The following is a 25966-nucleotide window of genomic DNA, read 5'->3' as shown; positions in this document are numbered from 1 at the left end:
ATCAAAATAAATAAATTTAGTTTTTAAATAAATTATAGTAAGCCTTTTATTTGTTGTTATTTTTGAGATTGTTAGCCCGAACATTAAACTTAGCAGCAGTGAGTTAACAGAAATCTGTTGCAAGTGGAGTAGTCGTTTTACCAGAATGTTTTCTTCCAGAAATGAACTCTGCTGCCCCTGCGAATATTCACTTCCAGTGGGGGAAATACAAGCAAAGGTGGGGCTAACAGTTACGGTGAATGTTAAAGCCAACTCATAACAGTTTGCAGCATGTTCCATGGTAAGAAATTTCGCTGCTTCTGTATCCTCTTTATAATTCAACAAAGGCCAACAAACAAAACAAAAAAAAAAAACCGATGAAAGGAAAAGAAAAATGAGAAAAGATGTGAAGCTTAATGCAGAAATAAAATCAACAATTTTGCTTCACGGTAATTATGGTGAAAATGTCAACAAGCCAAGGCTTGTGTTATTGTAGGTTAAGCGAGCACTGGGCCTTGGCCACTGTTGGTTTTTAATTTCGACTAAAAGTTAAAGGAAATGGGGCGGCACAGGGGTTAGGCGGTTAGGCAGGGGGAGATGAAGCTCAAAGGATATACGAGTATGCTCTCAAAGTTGCATGTTTTGTTGTTGCCCCGCAAGTTGACACCAGTAATTAACATAAGACAAAAGGCACGGGTAAAAAGTCCAGTCCAGTGTGCTAGGACATTTTTAAGTGTTTTGCGCTCTTTGCCGCCGCTTTGCACTTTACAGTGATTAAAGTAAATTTACCTGAAAACACTTGAGCCCACTCTCCCACACTCTCTCTCTCTCGCTCTCTCTGGCTCTCTTACTCTTGGCATGTTTGCCAGGCTCAGGTTAGCCAAACAAAGGTACGCAACATGCAAGATTTGCGGTTGGTGGGAGGTCGCTGGGCTGGGGAGAGGAAAGGGCGGATGAGATCGGAATGTCGCTGTCGGGGTCGGCTTTCACAGTTCACACTAAATTACATTGCGCAGCGAGATGTCCTTGATGTCCTCGAGTTAGAGCTTTGCCCCCTCCCTTTCTCTCTCTCTCTCACCATCTCTCTATGTTCATAGCTGTCTCTGTCGGCTTCCTCCTGTGTTTGTCATTTCCGCGTGCGGTAAATCCCCCCCTACCAAAAAGTATGCAACAGTTTAGTGTGTTAGGAAACATCTTGCACCTTTGCCTTGAATGTGTTTCTGACTGCAACGCATCATCAAATATTGGCACTCAAATGACACTCGATTATGCCACGAAAATGCTTCAAAATGATATGTCTGGGTTTTGACTATAAATAAAGTGGGTGTGTGTGTAATCCAGCGTAAATAATATGGTGCATTTCGGATTTCAATTTGCTGGAAATTTTGAGTTCTTATTAAAGATTCCAATGTTTTTTATAGAAACATCGAAAAAATTATATGCTTCGTTTATAAAACTATTTTAAAATTTAAGCATAGATGATAAATACATATGAGATCTTCATCAGACATGGTGAGGATTTATTTGAATAGATTTAAAATATATTTTATATATTTTATTAGTCATGAAGATTGCAATGTGTTGTGTTTTTAAAAAAGCTAACAAAAAGTTAGTGAAGTAAGTGTAACTACTCTATTTGCTTACAAGTGTTGAGGAGTTTGTCCAATGTACACAATAAAGCAGGATTAGGAAGTAAACCAGGAATGGCCACAATTCGGAAATTCTAAGTATTATCTCTCATTATTTTATTGTTGCATGTAGTTCCCAAAACTATATTTACCTTTTCATTGGTATAATTTTCTTGCATTGGATAAAGGGCAGCTGGTAAAATAGCCAAACTTGTTTTACACACTTGTGGTTAAAGCTTTTGCGGTCTAGCCTCTGTTACTCTGAAGTGTTTTATTGATATTGAAATGCAGAGCTATTTCAGAATTGACATGTCATTACGCCCCCAAATATTGGCTTGCTCAATAGTCTTATAGACAAAGAAAAGGCAGTGTGTCGATTGGAGCAGTCATTTGGTTGGTAAGACACGAGCCTAAAACAAAGATTTTAGTTGTAAAGACAATGAATAAGATGTTTTTCATGCCATTTTGATTTAAATATGCTTATATATTGTTAAAAATTCGGTGTTAAGCAATGGTAACTTAACTTATTGCAAGTAGTTTGGGGTAATTGTTTACTCCAACTCATATAAAGTAAATATTAAATATTCAGAAGTGGCAAGTTAATCTTTATAGCTTCATTTTATAAATTGAGCTTTTTCTCGGAACTAATCAGAAAATCGAAAGTCGTAAAGTAAATATAAAAACTGCCAATATTAAACAACTGTAAAACGTTTAATATTTCATAAAATACAACAGAAACAACAACAAGTGATTGTTCATTTCGTGACAAAAGTTGAAACAAGTCCTTGACCATATCTTTGCTAAATTGAAAACTTTTACCAGATTGAGTGCGTGTGTGTGTGTGTCCTTTTTGTGTGTGAGTTTATTTTTTGTTTTCCAATAAATTTTTGCAGTTTACGATTTCCTTGTTTATACTTATTTATCAAGCGGAGAATTCGCTCCTTCTCACACTCTCGTGGCAATTTCATATTTCAAAAGGACGAAAGCAAATGCATTTGACGTTTTTAGGTCTTTAAACTTTTATTGGTTTTATGTGTTATTTCCATTGATTTGTTTGTTTCACCCGCACATGCACACCCCTCCTACCCTCCAATGTCATGAATCCCAGCCGCTAGCTCTTGAGATTCTATTTGACTGTAACAGGAAAAGGTTCAACACATTTTTGTGAAAAGTGGGCAATAGGAGAGCAACAGCAACACTGAAAAGGACACTTTCAGTGTGTTCAAACGGCATCAAAGTGCTGTCAACTTTGTTTTTGATCCTTGAACCTGTAAACGTATATGCAAAAGGGTCTGAGGAATCTACAAGAGAGTTGCCCATGCTCCTGTCTATATCTCCCTGTGTGTTTGTGTGGGTGTGCCTAGCTATTTGAACGTGTAGGTGTTTGGTGTGTGTGTGTGTGTGTGTGTAATTTAATGCCGCTTCAAGCAGAGTCTAAAATATCCAAATTGTGCGTAAAATTCGTCCTCTTGCATTGTTTTATATTTTATGAATATAACATTGAGATAGAGAGGGACGGTGAGCACACGGTAACAGGAGAGATATCGAGTAAGAGTGGGAGAGATAAATTTGTATTTTGTTTCAGGCAGTTGGTAATAAATTATTTCATTTTGTTAGCTTTTTATGTAAATTTTAACATCTTTTTAACTCACTGTCCCACATAATATTATATATATTGTGAATACTTGATATTAATCTTTCAAAAAGGTAAATTCAATTCAACATTTTGCAGTATTTGTTGCAATAATATATATACGATATTTAGGATACGACTTTTAAAAGCAACGAATTGTATTTAATAAAATTTGAGTTATCTTATGCCTGATGTATACGCCTGATGTATAATCTGTTTCCGTGTCTAAATATCTGAAAGTGGAGACTGTTGTTGGTTAAGAAATATCTTTAATTGCCAAATAATAACCAACTTTTCGTTTAATTACAAATAATTTAGTTAAAGTTTAGAGAAACTAGAGTTTCAGACCTTCTGCCTTTCCTTTACTTATATTTTTTTAAGCAACCTAGAACCTATATATGTTCAAGGCTATATGTACATACATATGTATAGCCATTAAAGTGACCTTCAATTAACATTAAAACGTGAAGCCAAATGCAAAGTAAGATCACCGTAACAGTTATTCGCTTCAGTTGCATTCTCAAAGCATTGTTTGAACCTAATTTTATCAGTTCTTTGCACAAAATTTAACCCAGTCAAGTGGAAGCACACAAATCGTGAGAACCTAATAAGAAAAATTTTTTATGTTTCTGCCTCTGAAAGATACTTTTCTTGAAGTTAAACAAAGAACAATGTTGGACTTTTTTAATGGATTTTCATTAACTTTAAAGTGAGACAGCGAGATGAAGATAGCAGATGGGTAAAAAAGAGGAAGACAGCAAGAGATGAGAATATAGAAAGAATGAAAAGCTCTTAAGAAGTTCATTACAGCGATAGCATTTGCCAATGGAAATGGAAATGGAATAGCAATGGCAATGTAAGGAAGATTGGCAGAAGGAGAAGCACACACAATCACACTCACACTCACATACACAAAACTGACCAAAAAGTTTATTTGGCCATTTAGTGTAGCCAAACCAAAGATGTTTTACTTAAAGGCAGAATGGACGACTGTGGCTGGATGTGTGTGTGTGTATTTGTGTTGAAGTCGAGCATTTATCTATCATGTTTGTAATCACTTTTCATTAGGTTTCTGTAGCTATAGCTATATCTGGTTTTGGAGCTGTGTGCGATGGTGGTCTGACTCTAGACTCTGGACACACTGATTCTCTCAGCTTAAGTCTATTTCGCCACTCTGAATGCAATTCGCATAAAAGATTTTCGCACATGCTCGAAAAATGTTCAAGTGTAGAAAACTTTTTTAATTGGAAAACACATTTAAGTGGATTTTCTCTGTGTGCGAGAGAGGAAAAACTTTTAATGCTGTTTACCACTTTCTTTTTTTTTAAATTTTATTTGTTTTGTCTTTTTTTTTTTTTGTTGTTGCCGCTTTTTTATTTTGCTAATATATACATATATATTTATGTGTCTGTGTGTGTATCGCATTTAAAGGGAAAATTTCCGCTGCATTGCCATTTTCCTTTGGCAATTGCAAAATTTTCGAGTTATGAGTCGGAAATGCATATTTCCCCAAGCATCACTAACTCATAGTTTATGCATCTCAACGCCTTTTCATTAGCTTCCCCTATTCCGCCTCCCCGACTCATTTGTTGTTTTGTTTTCCCAAAAGTACTAAACAACATTTTAATGTTTTAAATATTTCACAACTGTTTGTTACTGTTGCCTTTGTTGAGACAATGTTAGCGGTACCCACTACAAGACCCGGTTTCCCCCTTCAGTCCGGTAGCTCATTAAAACTTCGACTCCAACTGAGCCTGGAGACTTTCATTTCAGAAACTGTGCATATTTTTTTGTGTTAATGTAGAAGGAGAAGCCACCTGACTAGTTACCCAACAGCCGGAAGTTCATTTTTTGCTAGTGTAACTATAAAGTAAACTATAACAATATATATATACATATGTACACAACAATTCAGATTACTTATATATGAAAATATGTAGCAGATTATGATTTGAGCTAGAATGCAAAAGCATAAACTTAGTTAGCTTAGTTATATGGGAAGTATTCAACTGTATAACAACACAACTGATGTTTACCCCAATCGAGTGGCCAAAGCTTCTAACAATAAATTCAATGGGCGATTATATGCAACAATTTGTAAACAATTCTTTTATTGAAAATACCATAATAAAAAGTAATATTGGATAGGCTGCTTAATATTCCTTCTCGAGTCTGCCAAAGTAAGTTGAATTATTCAACCTATTTGAATGATAATAGAAAGGTTGAATAAAGTGGTTTCTACCAAATACCATCATCTTCCGGCAACGGACTGTTAAATGCCACATCAAGGAATATGGACTCTAGGTAGTTTCTGTCTATCGACGGCTCCGGTTGAGTGTTGCCTTCTAATGCATCTTGTTTCGGTTCACAATATTTTCCCAAAGATTGACAATTGTCTATCAACGGTTCTGGTGGCCATGGAGCGTATTCCTCAACAAACTTAATGTGGTCATTAGTCAGTACCTTACGTATTAACCATTGTAATGGCTGCACAATATTTAAATTGTGCTTCACAGACATCTCAAAATACGATACCAAATAAGAATTCTCGATTTCTAAACCATTATCCACCGCATCTCGCTTGTTGCCAATGAGCACTGTTGGTATGCAGTCAAAGCATTTGATTATCACAGATGGGAATCGACGTATCATCCTGGGATCGTCTTTGCTTAAGTCGCACATAACGACAACGCAATCAAAGTCGTTCAATTGCAAAATATCCGTTAAGTCTTTGAAATCGGCCTCCAAAATATATAAGCAAATATTTCCGCGATCTGTATGAAACATCAGTGGAATCTCATCTCTTACAGCATCGCCTGTAGGTGGATACTCCCCGGTCAGTAGACGCTTTAAATAGCTGGTCTTTCCAACTCCAGAATCTCCAATTAATACACACTTGTAAGCAAGTAAACTGCCAAATTTCCCCTTCATTTTCTTTTTGTTTGCTTTAAAGAAAAGATTGTAAAAATATGAATAAGTTTTAAAAGAAGCAACACTGAAGCGTTGTTGTTTCAGTTTGAATAAAATATTTATAAATGAATGAAATATCAAAAGAGCTATGACCTGGGTTTTTATAAATGAAAAATTGTCCAGTTGAAGTAAAAGGCAATGACAACTGCCAAGGGACTAACTAACTAATCTTATTATAGAACAAAGATGGAACTTTTAAATGGTAATTATGTTGGTTATGCTGGTAAGTAAGTCATTGGAATTAATAGAAGGACACATACATATTTGTGGCAAAACATCTATTACCCTATACAGAGGCATTTGCAAATATGTAACCTACTTACTAACATGCACCAAGGATTCGTCTGTACTGATGCATATCCTGCAAGTACACACATTTACATTGTGAAATTGTGTGTTTTTGTGTGTGTGTAGGGTACAGGATACATGAGATTTTTAACTACAAATTCAACCTGTTTTCTCTTTTCTGAAGCTATGCCATGTCCAAAGCTGCTGTGTAAAATATTTTTGTAAACTTTATTCACATTTCTCCTTTACCTATATATGTATATGTATATATATATGGACAGACTTAACTATTTGTATATGCTTGGCATGTATGTATGCAACATTTTGTGGCACAAAACTAGCAGTGCGATGAGGTGTGGTATGTCCAGACTGTAGATGGCTGGCCAACTGACGTCACGTCATTTTATACGAGTTGGTTTTGTGTAGCCATTGGAGATGCAAATGTTAGCCATGGCCAGCACACCTTAATGGTTGGCATAAAAAGTTAAATTGTGTTATTAGAGACTGTTCGTGTACATACTTGGATTAAATTAGCTTTCCCTTTTGCCTTTTTGATATCAATTTATAATGGAAAATTGACTAAAATATTTTCCAGACTGTATCAACTCCTAATAAACTGAAGAAGCAACAACTTATGACTTGTTGGGGGATAAGGAAAACCAACATGGTATGAGAGTGAAAAGTATAAAAAATGTTTGCGCAGCGTGACTGAGAAGCAGACAAGACCAAAAAATAAAAAAAAAGAATCCACACTGAAAAGAAGGAGAGGGAAGAAAATGTTTGCAGACAATAGAAAACTTTGCCAGGTGGATAACTAAGCATACATACACACACACATGGTATTCGGTTCCTTGCACCTCCTCTGGCACATTAGTGGTAGATAAAGGCAGCCAGGACATGTTCAGACAACGGACGAGATGAGATGAAGCTTCAGTCAAGTCATTTGTCTGCTTGACTGTGGAAGCATCCCTACCAAACAGGGTTAAGGAGACAAAAATACGAAGAAAAAAAAGGGTAACGAACATATAGTTATTTATCATGATATAAGTTATGATGTCAGCATCGCAGCATTATGTGACTGATAAACCTCGAGAACTTCGTCCCCGCCTAAATGAAATGAAAAATCGAGGTGAGAATATTTTGACATGACTGTCATTTATTTGTGTGAGTGTGTGTGTGTGTTCGTAGGCTGACAAAAGGGTTGCTGAAGCAGCTACTGCTTCTGCTTTGTTCTCTACCTTATAATAAGTTGCCAGAATAAGAAAAGAAAAGTTTTTCTCCATAATAAATTAAACCAACAAACAGAAAAAGAGAAAAAATGGCAGATAGCCTGCAACTTGACGCAGTTGTAAATTAAAAGTTCATGCCAAGGACACCCCTGCACTTCATTCCGACAGCGATGCAATGCAATGCATGTGTGTGTGTGTGCGTATGTCTGAATAAGCCGAAAGGGTTCTTTTTTCTCTCTCTACTTTTGTTGTTGTTGTTCGTTGTTAAGGACATGCCTCTGACACTGATGATGATGATGACGACGACAAGGACAACGAGCACAACGATGCTGACTTTGCCGATGATGACGACTTCAACTTGGCCGCTAAGTGTATGCACTTTCAGCTTTCGAGCTCCCCAAAGCCACAACCGCACTGAACTCAGGTCCAAGACACTGTCACCACTGACACCACCTTAAAGACTTCAAACCGTCTTGTTCACAAGGCCAAGACATTTTCCTTAAGCAATTCTGAATTAAATTATTATGATATGACATAATTGCTGATTTGGAAGTGTAACAAATATGTTAAATCATAAAATTTACATAAATTATGTTTCAATATCTGACTGTTTAAACAGCATTAAACTAGTGGCAGACATCAAAATGCAAAATAAGATGAATTTGGCATAGAAAAGAATTTGGTATATCAGTTTTCTTTATTCTCTGATAATTATATTAATTATTACTTTAGCATTGAAAATTTTGTTACCAATAGTATTTATAGTTTCAATTATAAATTGAACAATCTACTTCCAAATCAAAAGCGTAAGAATAAATAAAATAAATAATATATAAAACCAGAGGGCCGGGGCTAACTTCGACCGCGTCAAAGTTTGTATACCCTTGCAACTTTTTTGGTAACTCTTTTATTACCTATAGCCATCAAAGTAGAAAAACGTTTTATCCAAATAGGCTAATATTTGCGAAAGAACGGCTTACAATTTTAGCATTGGAAATAACGAAGCTATTGATCAAAGTCACTGATTTCCACCGATCGTTCCTATGGGTGCTATATGATATAGTAACCCGTTCTTGATCAAATTTGGCAGATTTGTTTATATGTGTAATAAATTCACCAATATTAAGTTTCACGACAATAGCTCGGTCTAGGAGGAGTTTACGCTGATCCAGACGGACGGACGGACAGACGGACGGACATGGCTATATGAACTCGTCTCGTCATTCTGATCAAGAATATATATACTTTATATGGTCGGAAATGCTTCCTTCTATGCGTTGCACACTCCTGACCAAAATTAATATACCCTTTTTGCAAAGGTATAAAAATAAAAAATAAAATGAATAAATAAAGTCTGCCAATAGAAAACTATGCCTTCGTTTAATATATTTACCATGTATGTATATTCCTGGAATACCTTTTTATTTTCTTAAGAAATAGTTGGAAAATATATAAATTTTTTTGTTATTGAAAAATTTTTAATTCACTAGACGTTAAGATAAGATAAGATGTAGGCTTTTAAGAAAAGTAATCCACATGGTAGACACATAAGTTTATATTGAAAATTAAGTCACAGCATACTCTGATATTAGATTCGATTTTTAATTGACTTTTATAGCAATAACTAATTTGTATAGGGATTGCAAATTGTTATCGATAAACCAAATTCTAATATTGAAATTTTTGTTGTAAAATAAAATGTTTACCATGAATTTATTCAGCCCAAAATAACAGCTGCCACCTGCCTTAAAGGCAACTCTGACCAATTTCTGTACTATGCAATTAAGCAAACTCTTTTCTTTTTACTGGCTCTTTCTATAGAGAAAGAGAGAGAGAGAGAGAGAGAAGGTATGTATGTATATAGGACATGCATTATTCATGGCCTGGCTACAAATTAAAAGCGCCCTCAACAAAGGCCAAAGGCAAATAAATATTTGAAGAACATTTTACAGCCTTGTAATCTGCCGCATTTTGGCCACTAATTTCGCCCAGAGACGTAGAAAGGAAACGCCCACAAAGAGCTGTTTTGCCCCTTGACTGCATAGTATTAAGGCCAAGTCAATTGAAGTTATGCGTATTGACTGGGTTTTTGGGAGGAGTCGGAGATGCCTCGTAAATTATGCAGTGAAGTGTTGGGGAAACTTTCAAAAATTCACTTTCATTTAACATTTATCAGTTGAAAGCTTTTTTGAAGCATTTGTGCTTAGACAAATAACTAAGCAAAAAATAAAAGGAACTTTGATTGTGGTAATTAGCAAATTAGAGCTAATCAATTTGTATGAAACGTTAGGCCACACCCTCAAATATTCCTTCTTCTATACAGGCATGAAAATATACATATTTACTTGCCATTATTTACCTGAGTGGCAAGCAAATGTTCCACAATATTGTCAGCAGAAACAATGTGGCTACTGGCCGTAAAGTGTTCTAAAAAGGGTAACCAATTTGCTTTTGCCAAATGAAATTGCCTATGTGGCAATATAGTTTTACTTCTTCTACACTAAATTTGTTCCGACATTTATTATGGTTTACCTTTACCTTTTCCATTTTTATTTTTTCTGGTTTGTTTCTTTTCGACTTTTTGTTAGGTGAAAGCCTCAGATAGGCACACTCACACACACACACACGCACACACAAAAAAGTGTTAGTATGCTCAACGCGCCTTTCCCACATCAAAATGTCCTTTTACCATACCAACCCATACACAAAGACATGCGTGTGTAGATGTAAAAGTGCAGACGTGATGTAAATTTCTATTGAATGCTGAATGGACAGAAAAAAAAATGTTTAATGTTCATGGTCGATTTTGGAAAGTAACACCCAGAATCCAGTACCAGAATATTAGTAATTTTTTCCTTGCAAAAATCATAACAATGCATCTAAGAATATATGTATGCATATGTACAACCAAAAGAAACTTTTTAAACTATGTAAAATTTTTCAAACATTTTCATGATCTGAGTAAATAAATCTTATTTTCATTTAAAAATTGAATCAGAAGTTGGGTTCGCTCAAGATTTAGTTTAACAATTTATAGAAAAATGAGTTTTATTTTCTTCTTCATAGAAAAATTTGTTGTAAGACTAAAAATTTTTCAGAATAAATGTTGAAGCTGTCAAACATTGAGAAATTTGTTTGCTTTTATTGTTATTCCAGGACATTTCGAATATGTGTTTTCTGTACCAGAATATAGCTTTTGAAGAAGGGAGTTTGTTAAAAATTAATAAACATATAAAAGTATTTAGCTCACCAAATTCTTAGGACATTAGCTATATAACCACCAATTTTTTCAAACTCCTACAAAAGCATTAACAAGTAAACAGTGCCCAAACTAAAGCACCTAAGCAGAAGAGAAACTTAAAATACCTGCATAACAAAAAATAAACCCTTTACAAAATATTTTCAGATCTAACAACCAAATCTAAGCAAACATAAATTGCCATGCAGTTAGACAAAAAGCTTATGTTGTATAAAATAAATAATCTCACTTGAAATAAGGAAAACATTACAGAAAAAAAAACAAACAAATTCTTAGCTTCTAAGGAAAGACGCCAAAAAACTTTGCGGCATTTTGTATTGTTTGGAACTTGGTTTTGTTTTCCTCAGTTCGATAAATAAATATGACAAGCAACTAAGAACAAAAAATGTCCTTACCCCAAGAAGACAAACTGCTCTCTAAACTTGCAATATTTGCATAAAAAAATATGCTCGGCTCTGACACCGAAACATAAACGAGCAAAAAAAAAACTAAAAAAAAGAATCAGATACAGGTAAAGGAACCTGATTCTGACTTTTGTCTTGGTGGTAAGGTAAATGCAAACTAGTTAGGGCAATATTTACAAGGACACAGGAGCGAATAAAGGCATATATGCGGGGTGACTTAAATTAAATTGTATATCTTGTCTATGATAGTTATTATTGAGAGTTCTTCAATACATATTTGAGAGTACTATAAGAATGAATTGGGTTATATGTTGTTTAAAGATAAGTTAGTTTTTCTTAGAGCTAACATAATAAACATATTTAAAAATGGACATGTTTGAAAAATGTGAGAATTCTATGGTCAATATTACGAAATGCACGTATTGCATATAATAAATATACATATATTTAAGACTGTTGCTATAAAGATTTGACCTCTTGAACTCTTCTCTTGTCTGTGATTTTGTTGGCTTAAACACTATTTTAATCTTTTATGCAAAGGTTAAAGCAGTTAAGGATTAGTTAAGGGGTCATAGTTTCCATTTATGAGACTGTTGATAGTACAAACACATGACAACAACTGACTTATTTTGGTAACCCACATTATAAAGCAAAATTTTCCTTTATACACATGATATGGCTAAAAATGCTAAATGTTTTTATATAATTGAAAATTCCTAATATCAAATGGCAAAGTCCACTGTCCACTGTCTAATCCACTCCTGCTGCATGCATTCCAATGAAAAATACATTTTTGATTCAACATATTTTACATGCATATAATTACAATGGAATATCCCCAGTAAAAACAACATCATCGTCATCATCATTATCATCATCATCAGGATGTCAGGATGCGCCCTAAGCACGTGCAAAGCTTTCACGTATTTTGACAGCAACAATAGTGAAAATATTCAAAATTTCATAGTTGTTGTGCTCGACATGGGATATTACCCAGTAGAAAATAAAGATGGAAAATGCAACCATATGGTATATATACCCATTTGATGCTGACAACAAATTGAGCTGCAATCAGTGCGTCCTTCTCCCTTAGTCGCTCCATTTTTGTGCGAGTGTGTGTGTTTTACATTCCAAATTATGCAAAAATAAAATACACAACAAAATATTCAAATACATATTCAAATATTTGTTGGAATATTCAATGGTATCTGATCTAAGCGGCATCATGCAAATTGCTTCTCATTCCCACCAGGCGCCAACTCTTCCGTCCTATCACCCGTCCACTGCAATCGATTTTGAATTTTGTATTTTGAATTTGGCCTGTCAAACACACAATAATGACATGTCGCGTTTGTGTTTTCCCCATGTTTTTAACCGATTTGTTTATGTTTTGTTGTTTTTCTCCTGTTTCTGTTTTTTTTTTGAGAATTTTTCACACAAGGTCAATGAAGTTGTTTTTGTGCTGTTATTGCATTTTGATGGAGGTTTTTATATAGTTATTAAGTTGGTTTGATAAAGGTCATTTAGATTGTTTTTTGGGTCGATTGCGAATTGATTGTAATTATATTGAACTCATGTATGCAAATGTTTCAAACTGTTTTTGATGGCCGAATATTGAATGCTCGGTAAATTGAAATTTCGTGCAAAAGAGTCATGGGGGTGAAAAGAATAAAAAGTCACTTTTAATTGTCGCATGTCTCCTATGTCGGTTTAGTTTTATATCAATGAAATATTATTAATAATTATTGCATTGGTTGTATATCTATAGATTTTTGTTGGTTTTGTTTTAAATTGGTGTTAAAGAAATAGATTTAAGTTAGAGAAATTTCATTGATTTACCTTTATCGCATGGCAAAAACGACATACAAAATTCTTAGGGAAAATCTGTAGTGTAATAATACTAATGTGGTGTTTTATTTGTATTTCGGTTTCTTTATTGGCAATAAGATGAAACTGACAGGTCTGTCCCGAAACGTGTGTTCGATGTCGTTGCAAACTTAGAAGTCCAGTGTGACCGTCTTTTATTATTGTGCTATTCTGGCTTAGCACTACGAACTGGCTTCAAAAACGATGACCGCATCTGGTTCTTTTATTGTCTATCGGTACCTCATCACCGGTTCCTACACTAATATTATTGGACCTAATGCCTATTGATAGCTTTTAACTCTTAAAATTAATATATATTGGAATTCATCGCAGAATAGGACTCCTTAGAGTTCAATCTATAGATTTTATGTAAGTTTCATTTTCATGCAAATTTTGTATTTTGATTCATTGGGACACAAAATACTAAATGATCTCTTACTCAAGCTTTTATTATCTAAACGTGTACCACGTTTTTCTGCTAGAAAAATATGCAAAGAGTATAATCTTGAGATAATATTTATGCTTACCTTAGATATGAGCAGATGTTTCATGGTGTCTTTTCGTTATTTTCAACAACTAATCCACCTCAGATGCCTTCGAGTTTTTCTTGGCTTTTGTGTATTTCAATAAAAACACAATTTATAAACATAAGTCTACCTGCCAGCCTCACAATGTGCCTCACATTTGATAATTTTACGCCACAGTGTTATGGAAATGTCTACGTACACCCGGGTGTATTTCTTTGGTGTGCCACTAAGCTCGCTCATATATGGTCTTTTCGGTCATAAAAGCACATTTTATTGCTCATTTGACAATATGGAGAGGTTTTGGCTGACTACCTCTTGTCGTCGGTAAATCTAAATAATTTGGCAATTTTTCGCTGATTTTATGACACATGGGAACAAAAGGCAAATATCATTAAAAAGTGGGTCTGCAAGTTGTGGTACATGTCGATAAGGTCTGATTATATTTACCCTGTCATGTGACTGGCGGGCATAAAATTTCAAGTGCATCAGGAAATACAAATTTGCTTAATTAAGCCGCAGCCTTGGCAGCAAGGAAAATAAATTCTCAGATACTTGAAAACTTTTTCTTCTTCTCCAAGCAAACTTGTGCAGGAAACTGCAAAAAAAAAAAAAACATAATAAATATAAGGCAAATTAAAGAGTTGAGCAAACATTGAGAAAATTGGTTAAGAAAATTGTGGTTAACTTAAAATTTGCATACAATAACTAGAAAAAAAAAAATAAAATTATTAACATTTATAAATTTAACATAGAATAATGAGATTAATTTTATTTTCGACGATTTCAAGGCACTCCCAAAATCGAAATCAAATATACTTATATATATATAACTGTTCCCTCTCTTTTAACGAAATCATAAATTCTGCAGCAAACTGTTAGCATTAAGAACAAAACTTAAAAAATAATTGAAAAATCCCATTTATTATTAGGTTTAAGGCATTTTTCTTTAATTTAGCATTTTGTTAAATGGAAATTTAGATGAACTTTTGGTTATTGTTCAATTGCCCCGTAGAAGTTCACAATCATGTAATACCAAACTGTTAACCTAAATCAAAGACACTTGTTAATGCAAAGCCCAAAAAATAGGAGGCGGGGGCGAGAAATGAAAGCAAGGACAAAGGACAACTGAATACGGACAAAATAAATCGGGGATAGAAGAACTTTTATTACTGGGCTTTTGCCATAAGGCACAAAAAACATGGTAACTATAAACACAGCATAAAGTCTCCATGAAGGAGCAACAAGAACAACAATGACTCTGACAATGACACAATGACAACACGACAGACAAGAGAAGACAGGCAGGCATAGCTAGGCGGTGTGGGCGAAATGGCAGGCAGGCAGGCAGGCAGGGATTGTGAGGTAGGGATACAGGACAACTTTTGCACCAGAGTCCTTAAAATGGCTTAGAGTATTTGCATGGGCAGCAAATGAGAAAAAAGGAGCAAAAAGATTCTGTTTCTGGTGGTGTGTCAGCAATTGGAAAATTTACTTTTTGCGAGTCAACAATGAATTGAATTGCTTCTCGGAAGCACTAAATGAGCAAGGAAAGCTCAGAGAGAAAGGGAGTGGGAGTGACGAGAAATGGCACAATGTTGATACAAGTGCACCATGGCAAATGTAATTTAAAAAGAAAATTAATTAAGTGCCCAGGCAAGTGCAGGAACTTTGCATATTTCTACTGACTCTGCCTCAATTCTTTAACTTGTAATAGCCTGCAGCAATTTTTTTTTCTTTTTTTTTTTGGGTACATTTTTAATTGCATTGACTTCGTGCATGAACTTTTCCCATCTTTTTCTGTTCTCTACATAATTATAGTGGTCACACAGACTATTTCAGTGGTTTTCATCTCCATTTGTCTCAATAAGGACTTAGATACATACATACATACATACATAGCATGTGCGTCAACTTTCATTTGTCATTGTGTGATGGTGGCTGATGCAAGTGTCAAGTCAAGCAAACAAAATGCATTACCACACCACATATAGAGAGAAAGAATAAGAGACAGAGAGAGAGAGCGAGAAATTGAGGAGACCTACGCAGCTTTCTTCGACCTGATGCAAGGCAGAAAAAAAAAAAACAAACTAGTCTAGGTGGCACATGGACCCATGTTTTTGGCTATGTGAAGTCTGCTGACTGCTCCATTTTCGTATACGAAATCCATTAGCAACTAAAGTGAAATTCATTGTTTCAAAAGTACATGTTGAAATAAATTGAGTTGTGGCAGGAGCAGCAAACAGAAACAAGAGTAGCAACAACAAAATATGTATCCTTCTACCAGCTGCACCTGTTACACAAGCCAAAAGGAGCAAAAGGCACACACACACACAAACACACAGAGGCATTCTCTTTCTTCGTCTCTCACTCTTTCACTCTCTCCCTCTCTGTGTGTGTGCATGCCAACAACTGCTTGAAATGCATTGAAATTGTTTTCCAGTGTATGTGTGTGTGTATGTGTTCTCGTGCTTGCTGTACTGGCAAACGTGGCGTATGCGTAACATTTCTATGCAATTTATTAGCAATTTTCACAAAAAATTTCTATCAGAATTGTTGAAAGATTTTTGGCTTAAAGCAATCATAGCCTATAAAGAGAATTCACCTTCTTCATTTTTCTTGCAATTTTGAATAGAGAAACCAACTGAAAGTCGTAGCATTTTTACGAGTTTTTTTCAATTACAACTTTGGTTTAACATAACGGTAAATGATTGATGAAGTTTTTGAAAACAACAAAATAGATATTTTATGGCAAGCAATTGCAAAAAAACTATTTAAAAGTGATTCCTGTTTGAAGTTGTTCATAATGAAAATTGTTTGGCTACTTAATAATTGCACAACTCTGGTTGATAGTCGGCAAATAATGAGCCTTGCAATAAGATCGTCAAATTCGCTTATCAATTATGTTGAAAACGATGTAAATATAGCTAACAAATCATGCTTCAAACGCCAAATTTCATAACCCAATCAATTTTTGACACCATTTGTCCAATATTTCGGCTTAAGGTTTTTTAATATTTTTAGCCCTCTATATATGTATATAGAGAGAGAAAGAGATCGTAATGCTGTTGCATATGCTTGCCATAATGTAATTTTGTTGCCAGAGTTGCTATTTGTGAAAATTTCCAATAGTTTTTCCATGTGAGCTAGAGATAAGCATAATTTATTTTTCATTTGTGGGCAACGGAAATGGGAGAAGGTGAAAACCTGTACGAGCATTGCCTACTTAATTGCGCAAATACACTTAAAAACACACTCACACGCACACACACACACACAAAGTGAGTCTGTACTGTGAAAGATGAGGTGTGGGTTGGGTGTGGGTAGAATGGGGATAGGATTAGTTTGTGGTAGTTGGAGAGAGTGAAAATACATCCTATGCATTTCAGTAGACCAAAATTGTGTCATCTTTGGTTTTGCATGTGCGCACAATTTGGGTTTTATCCAGACAGTCAGACAGAGAGTGAGTGTATGGGTGTGTGTATGTGTATGTGTGTGTGAGTGCGTGTGCATGTTTGCAGATGTGCGACTAGGCCTAAACAATTTGTGGCTAATTACACGGCATGGCCATCAATTGTGACCAGGATACTAGTGCCCTCAACATTACTATGCTATGTTCCTGCTTCTGTTTTTGCTGTTGTTTTTGTTGTTGTTGTTTTTGTATTTGGTATTGCCTGCAGCAAACGCACAAACATACATGCACACACAGAGTTACAGACAGATAGAATCCTTTTTGAATACATAAAAATAACGAAAGTTATTTTATAATTAAAAACCTCCAAACCAGACACAGAGACTAAAGTGAGTTGCCAAACTAACGGAAATCGGTTGATTTAAATTGAAATTGTCAGCAATTTTAAATCGAAATCAAATGAATGTTTAACTCTAGATAACATTTTCAATCGATCAAATAATTACTGTACAACGAGTGTAAATAAGCTTAAAAAGGCAATCAACACATTTAGCAACCTTGATAAATCTTTTGTATGCTGTATAGGCATTAAATTCCAATTAATTGTACGAGGTACCTGTGCCATTTTTTTATTAAAACACTTGATATTGGAAATTGTATGAGATTAAAGCGGTGTAAGGAGTTGCAGGATTGATGTTATTCTGTTGTCCAGCAGGTTGAGGGCCAATCGTCTTAAATGACTGCCAGGCAGTCCAGATGAACCTTCGTCAGTCTAGTGATCTTATTAGCTAGTGCTGTGGTCCGATTTTGGGGTAGTCTAGCCTCGCTCTGGGTTATTGTAATAAAATTCTTATCGACAGGATACAATATGAGAGAGAGAGATTTCACCAACTAAGTGGAGACAACCAGTTTTTGGGTTTTTTATATTTGCATTTGGTTGCAAGTTGGTGAAATCACGTGCCAATGAAGCTGCAATCCGAAAGAAGACCTCTTCTGCCCTTTCATTCTGTTGTGTACTGGTTATAGCTGACACATGTGTCAGCTGCAATCAAATACGCTTTCAAAGCTTAAATGATTTTGGCGTTTATATATGTAAGAATTCCAAACAGGTTGCCACAGCAACTTCTTCTCGAGCCAACACAACCTAACTCATCCTTGTCACGTGGCATACATTTAGGCAGAGTTTGAATTGGCGGCGGCTGTGGCGGCTTCGGTGTTGGCGGTGGCGGTGGCGGTTGGTTATGCTTTTACTTTTGTGGCATTGCTTACTAATTGAATTTATGTACATACAATTTTCAAACAAAAGTTTCCCATTTCGTGGCAGAATGAAAGGCAGGCAGGCCGGTCGGAGGCAACTCGAAGAAAACGTAAGGCAACCACGACACATGTGCGCGATTGAAATCAGTTTTGGCAGCCGCCAAGCGAATTGAATTTGTTGCTGTTGCCCCGCACACTTTTTCCTTTGTCTTTTGGCAAAGTCATTTTAAAACAATTTGCTCGTTTAATACCAAAACATGTAAAGTTTTTTAATTGTCTACAAATTGGCAACATTTGCTGGGTGACAAAGAAATAAAGAGAGAGCAAAATAAAAAAAAAGAAACAAATCTTCAAAAAAAGACATTGAAAAGTCGTCGACAAAGTTGAGTGTGTCACATGTTGCAATTGTTGCCTATTCCCAGAGACGTTTTTTTGTTTTCCTTGTTGTTGCTTTAATTACACTTAATTGAAATACGAAACCACTAAAGACAAGTCGAACGATTGCCACTGAGTCGGGCTAGATTTAATTGATTGTCAATGGTCTTGACAACTTCTTTTTATATTGGTACCTTTTTGAGTATTAAATCCAAACAAATTGCCCAATTTCCAAGTTTTATAAATACCTTAAATGGTTTTTTTTATTAACAATAGATTAATTATTAAGTAGATCATTGTTATTGTATTAATTAAATGGAATTTTGATTTCCGATTTCTCATGGATTAATTATCAAATCTATGAACCTAATGAGAGATCGTTCTTCCTATAACAATATTTTGTTTTAAAAAGATTTCGAAATTAAATTTCATAAGCTTTTTATTTTTACTTCCAGTTCTAAGCCACTAAAACTAAATAAGCTTTTGAGTTTACCCAGTGTTTTCTTAGTTATCCCAGTTTTAGGATAGTAAGATTTGTATCTTATTCAATATTTTTTTGCAAGTGTTTAGACTGGCAATAGTTTGAATGTCACAAATAAAGTTTTTTTGAAATTTGTTTGGAGCACCAATACAAAAAACTTAGAATAAAAGGCATAAAAGTTTTTTATACCCTTGCAAAAAGGGTATATTAATTTTGGTCAGAAGTGTGCAACGCATAGAAGGAAGCATTTCCGACCATATAAAGTATATATATTCTTGATCAGCATGACGAGAAGAGTTCATATAGCCATGTCCGTCCGTCCGTCCGTCCGCCCGTCTGTCCGTCTGTCTGGATCAACGCAAACTCCTCCTAGACCGTTAGAGCTACAGAGTTCAAATTTTGCATGTAGGCTTGTATATACTGCAGGGGTTGTATATCTCGGATTCAGCCGGATCAGACCACTATATCATATAGCTCCCATACAAACGCCGAAGTCACGAACAGTGACTTTTCTCAATAACTTCGTTATTTTCTGAGCTATTGTCGTGAAATTTAATATTGATGAGTTTATTATACATATAAACGACTATGCCAAATTTGATCAAGATCGGGTGACTATATCATATAGCTCCCATAGGAACAATCGGTCGAAAACAGTGACTTTTGTCAATAACTTCGTTATTTTTAACGTGATTGCTTTCAAATTAAATATTTGTTAGTTTAGTATATCTGTTAATGACTGTGCCGAATTCGATAAAGATCGGGTAACTATATCATATAGCTCCCAAAGGAACGATCGGTGGAAAACAGTGACTTTGATCAATATCGTCGTTATTTGCTATGCTAAGATTGTAGGCCGTTTTTTCGGAAACAGCTTTTTTAGATAAAACGTTTTTCCACCTTGATGGCTATAGGTAAGGAAAGAGTTACCAGAAAAGTTGCAAGGGTATACAAACTTTGACGCGGTCGAAGTTAGCCCCGGCCCTCTGGTTTTTGTTTAATTTTAAATTCTGTTAGGTAATTAATATTACCTAAGCAACTAAAGCTTGGTCGCTCTTTTTTAGGTATGAAATTAGATAACTTAAGATAAAATAAATGATATCCCTATGGATTCCAGTAGTAATATAAGTACATTTTGACCAAAGAGTAGCTAGCGAAAACTAAGTAATTTGCACTTGAAACCACAAACAAGTAAAAGTCAAAACCGCATTAGTTCTTTCGGCATGCCAGAATCCTTGTTGTCCTTGCCAGCATATGAAGTGTAAATGAGATTTTTATGCAACACCAAGCTGAGAGACCACAAGATGCAACCAAGAAATGTTTTTTAGTTAAATTGTGTGTGCTTATGTGTGAGTGTGTGTGTGTGTGTGTGTATGTGTGTGCGTATTACATTTTGTCTCGAGTTTCGTGTGATTTTATTGCTTAAGTTGGGGGTCATAAAGCTCATTATGGCCAGGAAATTGCATCTAACAAACATAACACTGTCCAACAAGAACGACAACAACAACAGCAACAGTAATAACAATTGAAACAGTAAGAGCAACAGGAAGAGCAAAACGCTTAATTAATGTGCAAGTCAGTCGACACTTTTGGAGCTGCTGGGCGTCAACGCAATATAAAACGCAAATGAAAATTAAAATGAAATGAAAATGTGAAAACATGTTGGGCTTCCAGAAAACAGTAAAAATAAAAATCACATAATTGTGTTAAATTTACAAATTGTGTTGCTTTTGTTGTTGTAGTTATTTTTATTGCCTATATTTGGTTTGCCCTTTTGTTTGTTTACCTTTGTTGCTCACTTGTAAAAATTTGTATACAAAAACATGTAACTTTTGTGGATTGACGTATACATATAAGTAATGCATTGTTCTGTCTCTGCATATGTTTGTGTGGCCGCTTGAGATTAAGTATACGCACAGTGAACTACAAGCATTTAACAAATGTAAATTTACGGTCTCAAAAATATAATTGAGATATATTTTTCTTAGGGGTCTTGGGTAAGATTATCTAGTGCTTAATATAAATACAAAAATACTGTAGAATATAACCTTATGCAAATAGCTTTTATTTTTTGCTGAGAAAGTCAAAAAAAAAACAACCAATTTCTTTTGCCTAAACTTATTAGTAATTTCAGATAAGGATTGCATTTCTCTCTCTCTCTTTTAGTCGTTTGACGTAATCTTTACGTTTCACACTCTACGATCACTTCTGAGAGAGTTACTTTATCTAGCCTATGAGTAAGTAAAGTATAAGTAAACAAAACATTGCACTCACTGTACTCTCATTCATTTGCGTTTATCAAATTTAGTTCTCAACATGTTCTCAATAGCAGCAGTGGCTAGCGAAATTAAAAATTGTTGAGTTACAAAGAAATTGGACGGATGGAAAATGGATTCATCGCCAATTTTACAATTGAATTGCGACTGCTATTTTGAAATATTCAATCAAATTAAAATCAAATGCGAGACTCAAAATCATAATTCACATGATATTAAAATTATATATGCGGAATTACTACACTTTGTGACGTCATGTGAATTGACTAGCAATCTATTTTATCAATGGGATCCAAACTTATTTCAACGGCTGGGAATCAAACAAAACTTTTTGGATTCCCTGATTAATGACATGGAGAATGTAGAAATTTAAATAATCTTGAAAAACTGATGAGTTTTAAGTACAATTTCGTTCGTACTTAAAATTAAATATAAGCTCATTTGTTATTATAATGTTTATACAATAAAAAAAAACATTCTATCAAATTAAATTTATTTAACAATTTATTTAACAATTATAACATTTATTACTTAAATATCACAATTTCGAACTTTTCTGTTTTTAAAATCAAATCAATTACCTTCAAGCATTATTATTATCAAATTATTAAATTAAAAAAAGTGATTTTCTACATTTTTTTGAATATTAACTTTATAATATTAAAAAAGTGATGGTAATAAAAAAAGTAGTTGTTTTTATTTTGAAGCCCACGGAAACTTTTGTATTAAGTTTAAATTTTTCTAAGTGGCTAGACATTAGCAATTACTTCATTGCATTTTTATGTAAATATTTTTTTCTAAATATATGAACTACAATTTATACAAACAGTTAAATTAGTGATTTTTCATAACTTACGATGTTGCCTATAGTCGAGAGACAAAAGCAAAAGCTAGAAAGAAGGACGACGACTGCCCATTGATTAAAATAAGAGCTAACTGATGTCAAAATATTTAATGAAACTAAAAAAAGTAGATCTAATAACAATATTTTATCACATTTTTTGTTTGTCGAAAATGTTCGTAACTTTAATACGCATAAATATTTCTTTTGATTATTTTTTACCAAATGATTTTGCCGATTCTCTTATGCGAGTAAATATTCGAACTCGTCTAAAAACATATCATAGGCCGACCCAATAATAGGGGCCTATCAAATATATTCCCAGAATATTCTTAATCTATATAGATTAAGTACTAGACTCAGAATAACTATAACTAACTATTTGTTAGGATCTAATACAACGAAATATTCCATAAATTTAAGGTTGCACAAACGAAAGGTTACTTACAAAAGAATCAGGGAGAGAAATGAGACTTAACATCGACTTGCAAAGTTGATTATTGATTTTGACCTGTCGAGTAACAAACAGCCTTCGTTTCGACTAATTAAACGTGTCAACATGTGAATATTGTCAAATTATTATACATAAGGATGTACATACATAGTATATCGTTATGTATGTAAATAAGTTTGTGCCATAGGACGCGCTGTTCCTGATGACGGCACACAGCGAAATTGCAATTGCGATAGGACAATAATGCAATCAAATAATCAATCAATTAATGTCTGCTTGAATTAATGTTGAATATTATGTATTATCATCAATGCCATCATTAGCACTAAATTCAATTATATTGTAGGCGCAGGCAGCAAGCAGCACGCAATTGGGCCAGCCGTTGAATCCGATGATTCATCATCATTCCTGAAATATGAGGTTTGGCTGTGAAACATCCGTATCCCATGAGGCTCTCTTCCATCTGTCAATTATCATTCTGTGTATTATTATTTTAAATTTACAAATAATGAAAATGTAAACTTTCATACGAGATACTGATACACTGTTATTGCAAGCCAACCTGAAGAACATTTGCAATGGCTAAGTCATGGAGAGTGGGTAAAGCATTCAATATGGAAATAACTGAAGTATATACGGATATCTTTAGTAGTGTAGGTTTTCCCTTATGTTTCACACTATTAGCCTTTATCGTATTTGCCCTATTTGTGGCCTACCAGCGTAGCTTAAATTCATAACCAAAGTTGAAGTCGGGTTGGCTGGGTTGGGGATTAATAACATGAATAAATGAATACATATCAAATTATTGTTTTGTGCAATATTTCATTTTGTGGCGATTCGTAATTGCATTGAGAGTGTGCGTGTCGCAATGACCGCAATTTGTGGTGTGTTCTCTGATTTATAATTGCGCATCGAATGGCAAAAGTATTTGTAAATTTTTTGGACAAATTAGTTATGGATTTCATGGTTATAACTGTATGTATATAGTAAATATACATATATAGGTACATATCTAGCTTAAAAATCATAAGTGAATTTAAAACAGCCATTTCAATGATTTAAAGTTAATATCGAAAATCCAATTCAATAAAAATAATTAGACTGAAAATATGAACTGTTTTAATTATAATATAATAAAGAGGTAAAGTCAAAAACATTATAACTTCTTGAGAATTGTTTTTTTTAATTTAGATTTATATTTGTTATAGTATTGCAACTTTTTTCAATACTTCTGGCAATATGTCGAATATTTGATTGAAAACAAAAGGAAACGAATCAAATCGCAGTCCAAAAATAATTGACTAATTAACATTAAATTTTAACAATACCATTTTTTAACAGACAATGAAGCTTATCCTTAACTTTGTGCTATCATTTTCGTTTTAAAATTGTCTTAATTTGTGTGTGCATTAAATTTCCAAATTGGTCATTTCAATAAATATGCAAACTTATTGTGTTTATCAATCAATTGTGTGGCATTGAGTTAAGGCAACATTGTTTGTCAACGTGGCTTCTGTCATTATGCATCATTGAAATAAAAAGAACAAAAGAGAGGGAGAGAGAGAGAGAGGGAAAAAAGTTAAAAACAAAATGATGACTCTGACATCGCTCATACGACCTGATATCCCGCTGGCTCCCTTTGCTTTGTGCGTGTGACATATGCAAATATTTATGCACTCTACTTCCGAACTTCCCATGCCAGGATCTCAGTTGTGCATAAAATTATGCAAATGTATATATGTATGAACATGTAATGGTATGTGTGTGGGTGTGTGTTTCTGTGTGTGTATACACTTGCAATTGGGACTGAGTGAGGCAAGCGCCATAAAAGTTAAGTAAATATATAAACACGCATCGGCTTACGCTTGCCTGAATGTCAGACTCTTTATTATTGTTGTTTTTAGTGTTTGTGTCAGCTTGTTGATATTGTTATTGATACACCCATACACACGCACATGCACACTCGCATTGCCCTTTCACTTGCTATATACATTGGCATATACTCGCACTTGCATTTGTTTCAAATCGCTTTTAAGTAGGTAAAATACTATAAATAATACTGACAAACAGAATAGTATATACTAACTTTTATTGTGTGCAACCAATAATGGAAATTGCCCGTTAATATTGCATAAATCAAATTTAATTAAAGTTTTATAGCTGCAAATGCTAACATAATCTATTAGCTGTTATTTACAAAATGCAATTTTCTAATCGTTATGCTATAAATAAGCTAATATGAAAAATTGTTTACATAAACTTTAGGAAAAACTCCTGAGGGAATAATAACTTAAATCAGCATACGGCAATTACTTCAATAATTTAAACATATATGTATTATAAATTTACACAATAAAAGAAAAAGTTTATGTTTATGTTGCAATTAGCACACGCATGAAAAGAGAGTCATTCAAAACTAAATATATATAAAATAAAAAACTATAAAAACATATACAATATATATAAATTTCTATGTTGACAACAAACAAAAGAAGTTAAATCTAAAAATAAACCTATCGAGCTCGATCGGATTTGTTATCTTAATAGACTTATATTGAAAGAACCTAAAAGTATGCTATACAAATTGTTTCTTTTATATAAAATCATATACTCAAACTTGCAACTTGCAATCAACACATGAGACGTCGTTTTTCTGTGCTATTAGTAAATTAGTATTACAATTATTTAGTTTTAATGTTGCAATATTAATTATCTACATGTTTTAAGGATAAATGTTGTTTAAATGATGTTTAGATTTGCTTACATGTGTGGGATTAAGTGTAGAATAAACACAGTCCGGTTATGGCTTTAAGGTTAATTTATTGAATTATAAGATTTCAGTGAATATATATATTATTTTTATTACTCAATAACATTGTCGTATGATGCCTTTGGAATTTCTTTTTAAATCTAATAAACTGACGAAATTAAGCTCAAAAAAGTTTTTTTTTTTATATTTTAGTTGAAACAAACAAAGCAAAGGATTATTATAACTTATGATTAGTATAGCTAAAAGTTTATATATTTTCAAGAAGAGTGAATAGCTAAAAGCTTTGTACTTAGAATTTAATCTTATTAAATTTCCATTTC

General features: G+C 34.0%; 1 protein-coding gene and 1 long non-coding RNA gene across 2 annotated transcripts; one reads left to right on the top strand and one right to left on the bottom strand.

Annotated features, from left to right (window-relative positions):
- Positions 1–5321: 5321 nt before the first annotated feature.
- LOC111518523 (GTP-binding nuclear protein Ran-like) lies at positions 5322–13373 on the bottom strand. The gene is made up of 2 exons (XM_023175494.2): positions 13230–13373; positions 5322–6185 (listed from the first exon to the last, which is right to left on the bottom strand). The coding sequence occupies exons 1-2, from the start codon at positions 13252–13254 to the stop codon at positions 5479–5481; spliced, it is 732 nt and encodes a 243-aa protein (XP_023031262.1). The 5' UTR covers positions 13255–13373; the 3' UTR covers positions 5322–5478.
- Positions 13374–13555: 182 nt separating this feature from the next.
- LOC124460410 lies at positions 13556–22006 on the top strand. Its single transcript, XR_006954324.1, has 3 exons — positions 13556–13625; positions 21472–21542; positions 21614–22006. It is a non-coding gene; the product is annotated as an uncharacterized LOC124460410 (long non-coding RNA).
- The last annotated feature ends 3960 nt before the right edge of the window (positions 22007–25966 follow it).

This window comes from Drosophila willistoni (assembly GCF_018902025.1).
Source record: "Drosophila willistoni isolate 14030-0811.24 chromosome 2R unlocalized genomic scaffold, UCI_dwil_1.1 Seg200, whole genome shotgun sequence".
In the NCBI taxonomy this organism is placed as follows: Eukaryota; Metazoa; Arthropoda; class Insecta; order Diptera; family Drosophilidae; genus Drosophila; species Drosophila willistoni.
The sequence above is the reverse complement of the archived record's forward strand: the minus strand, read 5'-3'. Positions and strand labels throughout refer to the sequence as shown.